Genomic DNA, 11,187 nt, shown 5'->3' on the forward strand with positions numbered 1-11,187 from the left:
TTAGAACACATTAAGAGTCCTAAAACAAACAAGATTCTGGAGCTGGCTACTGATTTGGTGCCATTGAGTATGAAAAAAATTGAGAGACCTTGAACTCATGGGATTCTGGAGAGGGCAGGGATCTAGAATTCAGGAACACTGCAGGGTTTATAAACAGTGAGGTACCTGGGACACATCAGATTTTAGAACCATCAGGGATCTAGGAACAACTGGGATGGCAAGTTTTCAACTCTCCCTAAGTCTGGGCAACTTCAGACCATCTCCAGTTTTGTGTTCTCAGCTTCCAATCCCTGTCTTCCACTAGACTCGGGGGCACTGCTGCCGAGATCTTCAAGAAAAGCCGCTTTGACCAGAGTGAGAAGAATTGTCCTGAAGACCTGCCAGAACTTCTCCCCCACAAAGAGGTAGAGGATGAGGGTGAAGCAGGCATTGAAGCAGGATGTGAAGGTGTAAATGACCAAGAAGGCACCCACCACCGACTCTGGCACCTCCTTCTTGTAGAGGTTCAAGCTCTGGTAGAGGTGGAAGGGCAGCCAGCTGAGAAAGAAGGAAACCACCGCAGACACCATGACTTTGAAGGGCTTCCCAGCCCACGCCAGCTTCTTCTCCTTCATCTTCAGCCCTACCTGGCCATAGCATCTCACGATGGTGCAAAAAAGCAGCAGAAAGCCCAGCAGCAACTGGACCATGAAGACGGCCAGGTGGACCTGTCTGCCCAGCTCCTGCGGCTCAGCTCTATTCCAGTCTCCAGAGAGGGCGTAATTGTTGATGCAGATGATTCTGCTGCCTTCCACTACCTGGGTCTCCTGGATAACCAGGTAGGGAGCGCTGAGACCGAAGGAGGCCACCACATGCCTACAGACAGCTTCCGAGCCCGGGGCATGGTGCGGTGATTCCAAGATCAGATGGGATGGTGAGTGAGAGTGTAGCGGTCCAGGCTGATGAGGGTGAGAAGGAAGACGGAGGTGAACATGTCCACAGAGAGGCAGGTGTTTAGGAACATGCAAATGGCCATGCCAAAGACCCAGTGGAAACCCAGGAGGATGTAGACGGTGAAGAAGGGGATCAGCAGGGTGAAGAGAAGGTAGCAGGAGACCAGGTGAAGGAACCGAGGCATGGTCATCATCCTCCTCATCTTCAGCCCTAGCACCTACTGGCACAGCCCGTTCCCCATCACACCCAACAGGAAGGTGGGGAAGAGCAACACCACCATGGCCAGGTGAGCAGCGCTCACAGCTGCTGGGGTCTGTCAGGGAATTCGCCCCAGTGGTTGGTGGGAGAGGCGTCTTGCCTTGGTCCATGGTGCAGTGGGGAAGAAATAGAAGATGGGTTGGAAGGGATGACAGAGGAGAGTAAAAGAGGGAGGGGAAGAGGAGGAAGGGAGAAATAAGAGGGGGTTAGGAAGGCACCATTGGAGAGAATATATCTGGGTACCCTTTGGTCCTCCAGAATATCTAGGCTAGATATTCTAAGTAATTGGGCTATAGCCGGTGGAACTCATTGCTACAAGGTACAGCTATGGGCAGAGGGAAAGAGGGATAGTAGATGTGGGAGGAGTGGGGACGGGGTCAGTCTAGTAGGTCAAATACAGAGCTATTCTGATAATACCACGTTGCTGTGATCTGGAGGATGGGCTGGCTCATGGGGTGGGGAATGGGATATAGGGCCTTCCACTCCAAGAGGTGCTGGTTCCAATCTGGCTCCAGGGCGGGGACTGGCTGGCTCAGGGAGGTGGGGCACGGTTCTGTTGAGGTGGTGCCAGTGAGGGTCCCCTTAACTCTCTGTCTTCTACATGCTCCACCCGAATCTGGTCAAAAAAGCTGCAAACCATAAATAAATATGATCATTCGGACACTGTCTTAGCAGAGCAACCACCTAAGAAACAGTCATTGCTTTAAAACTAGCTCCCACGCCCCTCCCAGAGCCGGGGCTAGAACCCACTGGGATGTGTAGTCATGGCCCCTGTAGCAAAGCGAGACTTACCACTGCAGCGCCTCCTGCTGGTCATCTGGGAATTAGCTCTTTTCCAGTGTACGGACTGCCCTCTGCAGGCCAGTGTCTCGCCTGCCGCTGGCCCTGTGTCTCTCCCAGACCCCAGTGCCCGCTACCTCAGGGTTCTGCCCCAGCAGTACCCCCTCACTCAGGGTCTCCCCTCCCAGGGGAACCCCCAATCCTCTATACCCACCTAGCCTCAGTGGCTACTGCCAGTTATCATCTAGCCCCCGCTCACTGGGGCAGACTGCCATCTGTAATGGCCACTCATCACTGGCAAAGGGGTTAGGACCTGCTGCCTTTGCCTATCCTCAGGCTGCCCCTCTGCACCCCCAGTACCTTTCCATAGGCCTTCATTGAGGCCTGCAGCCTGGGGGTTTACCAGGCTGGAGCTCCCCAGCTCCCTTGTCCTATTCCCCAGCACTGCTCCAGCTCAGGTACCTTACTCTCAGGCAGCTAGCACTTCTCCCTCCAGGGCTGGAGAGAGACTCTTCCAGCTCCTGCCCCCCAGCCCTCTTATAAGGGCCAGCTGGGCCCTGATTGAGCTGTCCACACCTGGGGCTGCTTCCTCAATCAGCCTAGCTTTGCTGCTTTCACTCCTCTTATTTTAGGAGCAGGGTAGCCACCCCGCTACAGCCCCATACCCAGCTGTACTAGGTGCTGTATAAAGACAGAGGAAAAAGACAGTTCCTGCGCAAGAGAGCTTACTCTCGAAAGAGTCAGGGTCAATAGAGACCAGGACTCAGGAGGCCTTGGTCCTATTCCTGGCTCTGCCACTGGCGGACTGAGTGACCTTGGCCTCAGTTTCCCCATTTGTAAAAACTGGGAGACTGCTCCTGACTTCCTTGGCAAAGTTATTTGAGATCTACTGAGGAAAAGCACTCGAGAAGAGCTAGTTATTGCTATTATAATACACAGACTCTTCTATAATACACCACGCCAAATGGATTTTAAACCATTTGGAAATCTAGAACCCCCATGAGATTTTTAGATCAAGCAAAGAAACTGGAACCTGTTGGAGTCTATATGGTTTAAAAACACTCTAGAATCTACTGGGGTCCTCACACCAGTCAGGAATCTAGAACTCATGGACCCTATTGAGTGTGAACACTTTGAGAGACTTAAAACGAAGATTCCAGAGCATGCCAATGACACAGAACCCATGAGACTTAGGTTAGAATACATTGATTCTGGAGCCAGCTAGTGATCTGGGACCCTTAAACACCCATTGAGTTTCATAATGTTGAGAGACCTAGAACACATGGGAATCTGCGTATAACAAGGCATCTGGAATCCCAAGGACACTGCTCTGTTTATAAACATTGAGCTATCTGGAACCCATCAGGTCTCAGAACCGTCAGGGATGAAGGAACAGGTGGGATGACAAGTTTCCAATGCTCTCTAACTCCAGGCACTTTCAGGCGCTCATGACCAACACCGGCACCACATTCTTGTAGAGCAGCAGGCCATGGTAGAGATGGTCGGGCAGGCAGCAGACAAAGAACGACACCACCGCATCACCGTGACTTTTAAAAGCTTCCCGCTCCTCGCCAACCCCTTCTTCTTCATCTCCAGCCCCGTCCGACCCTGGTATCGCACGCTGGTGCTGAGCGGCAGCAGGAAGCCCCGCAGGAACTGCACCTTGAACAGCAGCAGATGGAGATGTCTCCTCCAGGCCTGCGTCTCGGCTCCGTCCATCTCTCTAGAGAGGGTGTAACTATTTGTGCAGGCGACCCTGCCCCCTCAATCTCTAGGAGTTCCTGGAAACCCAGTTAGGGAGCGCTGAGGGTGAAGGAGACCAGCTACACACCCACAACCAGCTTCCTGACCCGGGTTACAGTGCGGTGACGCCAGCACCAGACGGGCGGCAGGGGAGAGTGCAGCGGTCCAGGCTGGAGAGGGTGAGGAGAAAGATGGCAAAGAACATGCCCAGGGAGAGGCAGGTGTTGAGGATCTCATACATGCCCATACTGAAGACCAGAGGAAGCCCAGGCAGGTGTAGACGGGAACTGAGTTATAAAGCAGGATGTGAGCAGGTAGGTGAGGACCAGATGGAAAGACAAGAGGGAGGTCATCATCATCCTCATATTCAGCCCCAAAACCCACAGGCAGAGCCCACAGCCACCCACCCCCATCAGGGGGTGCCACACGCAGCTGCCACTTGATTTCCCTTCCCGACCAGCTGGGGGTTGCTCCCATTGGCTGCGGGACTGGTGGGAAGGCGGAGGTACAGTGACGGGCCAGATTGGATGGGAAGGCAGAGGTGGCATGAGGGATCAGGCCTGTCGGGAAGGCAGAGGGGCCATGAGGGATCAGGCTTGTCGGGAAGGGAGAGGGGCCATGAGACCCTAAGGAGGAGCAGGAAGAACACAAAGGGGATTGGACGAGACAGAAAAGGGGAAGGGGAAGAGAGAGACAGACGTGTGCAGCCCATGCCCTAGCAGTGAGAAAAACAGCATTTCATTCTCCTTCCTGCACAAACCGATTAGGCTGCAGCCACACACAGGGTAGAACCAGAATCCTGGGTTCCAGCACCTGTACCCCCCACACTCTAACCACTAGACCCCACTCCCCTCAGAATTCAACCTTGGTCTCGTGTACCATGCTATTGGGGGATGCTTTCCCAGTAGCGTTGGGTTCCCTTTGGGGGGTCTCAGGGTCCCAGCTCCGAGGATGGGGCCTGTGTAATGAACACTCTGGGGAGGGCTGGGTGTGACTGAGATTTTATCTAGAACAGGAAGGGGCAGCATTTCACATGAGTTGTCTCACTCAGGGATGTACCCACAACATGTAGATAACACAGGACCCCTCACAGCTATTGACCTGCTCTAACCACTAGACACCACCCCCCTCCCAGATCTGGGAACAGAAGCCAGGATCCTTACTGCCAGTGTCCCCCACCCCCACTCCAAACCACTCAACTACCCCAATCCTTGGCTGGGAATTGCATCATTTGTGACTCAGACTTTGTTGTGAGCTTACAGGGCTGGGTTATTTCTGGGTCTTGGCAGCCAAGCAGTTGTGCAAAATACAGGCCCTTCCTCTTCATGGGGGCACGCCTCAATAGTTGAGCTCCTGGCCAAGCATCTAGTGCATTAGAGTGGAGGGGCTGGGAGCCAGGACTCCTGGGTTCTATGCCAGGCTCTGGGAGGGAGTGGGGCTATTTTTAAAGCAATGGTTGTTGCTTAGCTGGTTTCTTTGCTAAGACAGTGTCCAATGATCATTTCCGTTCATAGTTTGCAGCGTGTGGATCTCAGAGAGCAGGTGGGGGTGGAGCATGTAGAAGACACAGAGTTAAGGGGAGTGAACTCAACACACAGGGGAGGGCTCTGGGGTGCAGGGGACAGATACACGGATGCTTTGCTGGCCAAACACACGCCATCTGAGGCTCTCTCTGCACCTGGTCTGTGTTTCCACCACCCACTGCCCAGGTGAGTCGAGACAATGGGTACAGGGACCTGTGTTGGGTCTGAAGGGGAATTTCCTTGCTAAGGCCCCCTAGAAGGCACAGAAATTTGCTATTGTAAAGGCAAACCAGTGGGACTCCCTGCCCCTGGGTATCAGTGGGGTTAGCCTATGAAACTCCCTGCCACTGACTAGGAGTGGGGTTAGCCTGGGAGACTCCCTGCCACTGAGTATCAGTGATGTTAGCCTGTGAGACTCCCTGCCACTGGCTATCAGTGGGGTTCCCATGGGGCACTCAATAGACAGAGGTAGTAGGTGAGGTCTGTGACGTGGGTAAATTTCCCCCTTATTTCATGTCAGTCAGACGAGTTGCTCCCCATTTACAAAGCTTTAAGCCAGAGGTTCTCAACCTTTCCAGACTACTCTACCCCTTCAGTTGCGTACCCCTAAGTTTTCCCTCACTTCAAAACTACTTGCTTACAAAATCAGACATCAAAATACTAAAGTGTCACAGCTACACTATTACTGAGCAATTGCTGACTTTCTCATTTTCCCCATATAATTATAAATGAATTGGAATATGAATGTTGTACTGACATTTCAGTGTCTAGTATATAGAGCAGTATAAGCAAGTAATTGCATGAAATTGTAGTTTGTACTGACGACGCTAGTGCTTTTTATGTAGCCTGTTGTGAAACTAGGCAAATATCTAGATGAGTTGATGTACCCCCTGACAGACCTCTGTGTATACCCACCCCTGGCTGAGAACCTCTGGTCTAAGCCACAAGACCCCAACTTCCTCCCACCACCCAGGAGTTCTGACCTCCACCCCACTCCCAGAGCTGGGGCGAGAAACCAGGAGTCCTGGCTCCCAGCCTGCCCTTCTCTACCCATTAGGCCAGTCTGCAGAGCACAGAGGACTCCCTGCTAATAAGGCCGTGAGGGGCGCAGTCCCTGACAGAGGCAATAGCCCAGAGGACCCTGCTGCAGGGCTGGCAGCACGGCTGTGGGACAGAGAAGCAGCTCGGTGGATCGAGGCTTCCTGTGTTACAATAAGGTGAGAAGGACCCTGCACACTCTCTCGAGTCAGGGTGTAGCAGCGGTTCCTGTAACTAGCAGATGAGCACAAGAGATGGGGTGGGGGAGGGGTGGCTTTTTCTTCCTTGTAGCAGTAAGTTGCACTCACAGCACTTCTGCATGCTAAGAGTCAACAGCACCGATCCTCGCCTAACTGAGTAGGCCTGATCCACTTCCCGGGGGCCAGACTGGAGCTGGCCACCTTAGACAGGAAAGGCCCCATGGCCCATTCCCTGTTTCCCTGAGACAGCCAGTCGTCCAGATCACAGCTACGTGGTATTCTCTGCACAGCTGTATATTTGACCTACTAGGGTGTCCCCTTCTCCACTCCTCCCAGGTCTGCTATTTCCCTTGTCCTCCCCTACTGCTCACAGCTCTATCCTGTAGCAGTGAGTTCCACCGGCTATAGCCCAGTTTCTCAGAATATCCAGCCTGGATATTCTGGAAGACAAGAGGGTACCCAGCGAGGCCCTCTCCAGTGTTACCTTCCTAACCCAATCTGGTATTTCTCCCTTCTCCTCTTCCACTCTCCCTTTTTGCCGCCACTGTCATCCCTTCCAATCCCTCTAATGTCTCTTCCCAGGGTACCGTGGAACAAGATATCATGGCACTCCCAACAACCACGGTGGCAAATTCCAGCAAGACCCCAGAGACCATGAAGACCGCTCACCTGGCCTCTGCTGTGTTGCTTTTCATCACCTTCCTGGTGGGTGTGCTGGGGAATGGGCTGTACTTGTGGGTACTGGGGCTGAAGATGAGGAGGACAGTGACCACGCTCTGGTTCCTTCACCTGGTCTCCTGCTACCTCCTCTTCACCCTGCTGATCCCCTTCTTCGCTGTCTACGTCCTCCTGGATTTCCACTGGGTCTTTGGCCTGGCCATGTGCAAGTTTCTCAATGCCTTCATTTCCATGGGCATGTTCTCCTCCGTCTTCCTTCTCACACTCATCAGTCTGGACCGCTACACCCTCACTCACCATCCCATTTGGTCCCGGAATCACCGCACCATGCCCCAGGCTTGGAAGCTGGTCATGGGCGTGTGGGTGGCCTCCTTCAGTCTCAGCGCTCCCTACTTCGTTTTCCGGGAGACCCATGTGGTTGACAGGGGCAGAATCATCTGCATCAACAATTACGCCCTCTCCACAGACTGGAATGGAGCCGAGATGCAGGACCTGGGCAGATGGGTCCACCTGGCTGTCTTCATTGTCCGGTTCCTGCTGGGCTTTCTGCTGCCTTTGTGCACCATCGTGGGATGCTATGTCCGCGTGGGGCTGAAGATGAAGGAGAAGAAGCTGGCGTGGGCTGGGAAGCCCTTCAAAGTCATGGTGGCCGCGGTGGTTTCCTTCTTCCTCGGCTGGCTCCCCTACCACCTGTACCACGGCGTGAAGCTCTACAAGAAGGAGGTGCCAGAGTCGGTGACAGGTGCTCTCTTGGTCATTTACACCATCACATCCTGCTTCAATGCCTCCTTCTCCCCCATCCTCTACCTCTTCGTGGGGGAGAAGTTCTGGCAGGTCTTTAGTATGTCTCTTCTCACTCTGGTGAGAGCGGCTTTTGTCGATGATCTCGGCAGCAGTGCCCCCGAGTCTAGTGGAAGACAGGGATCAGAAGTCGAGAACATAAAAGAAGACATAGTCTGAAGGTGCCCAGATTAGGGAGAGTTGAAAACTTGGCATCCCGTTGTTCCTAAATTCCTGCTGTTTCTTAAACCTGATGTCCCTTGGCTCTAGATTCCCTGCTGTCTCCAGAATCCCATACATTCTAGGTCTCTCAAATTTTTCAAAGTCAGTGGGTCATCAATGGCACCAGATTGCTAGCCAGCTCCAGAATCTTGTTGGTTTTAGGTCTCTCAATGTTTTCTAACCTAATTGACTCTCTTGGATTCTGCATCTCTAGCTGGCTCTGGAATCTCATTTATTGTAAGCCATTCAATATGTTCAATTTCAAAGTCTATTGAGTCTAGATCCCTGACTGGATCTGGGACATCACTGGATTCTAGAGTGTTTTCAAACCACATAAAATCCGACAGTTTCCAGATTGTTTGCTAAAACATTCATCTTGGTTCTAGATTTCCAAATATTTTTAATCCATTAGATGTAGTATATTATAGAAGAGTCTGTGTATTACTATAGTGATATCTAGCTCTTCTCTAGTGCTTGTCATCAGTAGATCTCAAAGAACTTTAGTAAGAAGGTCAGTAGCAGTCTTCCAGTTTTTACAAATGGGGAAACTGAAGCAGATAGTCAGGAAGTGACTTGGCCAAGGTCACCGAGCAGGCCAGTGGCAGAACTGGAACAAGCACAGGTCTCCTACATCCCAGCTGAGGTTTCTTTCACTTTCATATCCTTACACGCTGAGCTCTCTGGGACTGGGCCTGTTTTTTCGCTATGTGTTTGTAGAATGCCTAGCACAGCAGGTTACTGGGCAAGGATTGGGGATCCCAGCACTACCGAAATAAAAATTAATAATAATGTTTCCTAGGTTTTCCTTGAACTACATCATTTATGTAAGGTTTGTGTGGCAGCTTTGACATAATTTACAAACACCGTGTGACCCAATCACTGGGATATTTAGTGTGGGGAGACTCTGGCTTAATTTCAGAGTGGCTGGTGTCGGAGAAAAACTGAGTTCTCACTTTTTGTTTGGGTACAGCAAGTCAGATGCTTTATTAACTCTCACAATTGTGCAGAGGGAGAGAGCTAAGCAGGTCTCTCTCAACAGTAAACAATTACAGCAAGCATTTATACCTTTTGTTACAGACAATAATGAGCAACAACTGCATTTTGTTTATACATAGGTCATTCTGATATCTTGTTTTGCTCACTAATGTAGACTCTTAGTCTACATTCCATATTATCTACACAAGGTCGCAACAACTTCTCACACAGTTCTTTCCCACTCGCCTCACACATTCCTCGCTTCTACAAATCTCGCGTTATTAGGGTTACAGTTAGCCTAACTCTTGCTAACAAACTGTCATGCATTGCAGTTCTTTTCTGACAGTTCTTTTTCTGCTTCCACAACCCCCCCTTAGGCAACCTGGTGACCCGAAGCTTCCCAGGGTGCCTAAGGGGGGGTTGGTAAGGAAAACAAGCCGGTAGAATAAAGAGCTGCTCCAGAGAAACCACCTGCCCATGAACATTTCAGGGTGGTGAAGAGGTAATGTCTAAGCTAATAATAGTGACGTTGTATGGAATATGGGTGATCATTCATAATATTATGGATATGAAATTGCAATGAAACATACCAGATATGCCATGTAAGGTATCAGTGGAAAAGTTATCATTTGATAAATATGATAATGTTGTTAATGTGTATGCATCCTCTTTGTATCGTGAGTTATAAATATATGTGTTATATTGATATCTCAAACCTGTGCTGTGATACCCCCAGACAGATTACATCAGCACTATCCAGCCTGTTGGATGGCCCATCAAGAATTGTCTGACAGCATTGTATTTTGGATAAGATCCAAACCCCCTTTGAGGATCAGAAGAACATTTTGTATAGTGAATGGAATTTTAAGTAACTTCTCACTTTACTGGACCTATTTGCTGACTGGGAGACTAAGATTGGAGTGCAATAAAGGGGGCTGTGGGATTTCTTTCTTTCTTTCTTTCTTTCTGGCTTCTTGATAACCAGTGTGGCGGATCAGGAGCACAGCTCCAGGTGGGTGGGTGAATCTAACTACAGTGTTAATCACCAGTTTTGGGAGAATCTGCTCTCTTTTTTGCAGCCCACCCTGACCTAGGCTTTTTCAATGTGGGCTGCCCTATGCACCTCTGGTCACAGGTCACAGTAACTGTGAAGATCTCACCTGCCAGCTCCAGCTAAGTTACAAAACCTTGTGTAGTGACTTGGCCTGGCTCCCGACGGCCCCTGAGAGGGAGGAGCCAGAACAGCCACCCAAGTGGGCCGAGCCGCCGGCACCTGTTCCCGCCCCCCGGAAGTGGGCGGAGCCACCGGCACCTGTTCCCGCCCCCCGGAAGTCCAGGGGCGGGACAGGAAGTATAAAAGCCAAGCCCCAGCACTCAGTTGGAGCCCAGCGGCCGGAGAGGCCAGACGCCCCTGCTCGGGCTCCTGCGAAACCGCGCCTGCCCCGAGCCAGGTACCCGGAGGTGGACGGACCAAGCCTCCCCAGAGCCAGGTATCCGGAGGTGGACGGCCCGAGTCTCCCCAGAGCCCGGTACCCCGAGGTAGGCTGGCCGAGCCTACCCCGAGCGCGGTACCCCGAAGCGGACTGGCCGAGCCTGCCCCGAGCGCGGTACCCCGAGGAGAGGCCCGAGCATTCCCCTGACCCGAGACCGGAGGAGCGACCCGACCTAGACAGCCCTCAACACGCCGAGGAGCCCATGGTGTGGGACCCCGCTGCCGAGCCCAGCGAGGAGCAGGTACCCATGGAGGAGGAGGAGATGGGAAGTGGCCCGGGGATCGCCGACCCGGAACCGATGTCAGTGTGTTGCGGGCAGGATCCCCACTGACACCGTGGCAGACGGTCTGCTGCGGATAGGGCCCCGGGCTGGAACACAGTGGAGTGGGTGGGCCTGTGTTCCCCCCTGCCACCCCCCGCCGGGTGGCAGTCTCTCCTCCTCCCTGCCAAAGGGTCTGGGCTCACTGACCTGGTTATTGCCCAGCCTGCTGCAAGGACCTGAGCCCTGGAACTAGTGTTTGCTGCCCCGCCCTGACCCAGGGCCTGGGCTACCTGGCTCTATTT

General features: G+C 52.4%; 1 protein-coding gene and 1 pseudogene across 1 annotated transcript; one reads left to right on the forward strand and one right to left on the reverse strand.

Annotated features, from left to right (window-relative positions):
* Positions 1-251: 251 nt before the first annotated feature.
* Positions 252-1,301, reverse strand: LOC112105455 (annotated as a pseudogene).
* A 2,168-nt stretch (positions 1,302-3,469) lies between these two features.
* LOC112124217 (probable G-protein coupled receptor 33) lies at positions 3,470-8,113 on the forward strand. Its single transcript, XM_029913654.1, has 2 exons — positions 3,470-3,595; positions 7,058-8,113. The coding sequence occupies exons 1-2, from the start codon at positions 3,470-3,472 to the stop codon at positions 8,111-8,113; spliced, it is 1,182 nt and encodes a 393-aa protein (XP_029769514.1).
* Positions 8,114-11,187: the final 3,074 nt, after the last annotated feature.

Source organism: Terrapene carolina, unplaced genomic scaffold (genome assembly GCF_002925995.2).
Source record: "Terrapene carolina triunguis isolate 2854851 unplaced genomic scaffold, T_m_triunguis-2.0 Scaffold771, whole genome shotgun sequence".
Lineage (NCBI taxonomy): Eukaryota > Metazoa > Chordata > Testudines > Emydidae > Terrapene > Terrapene triunguis.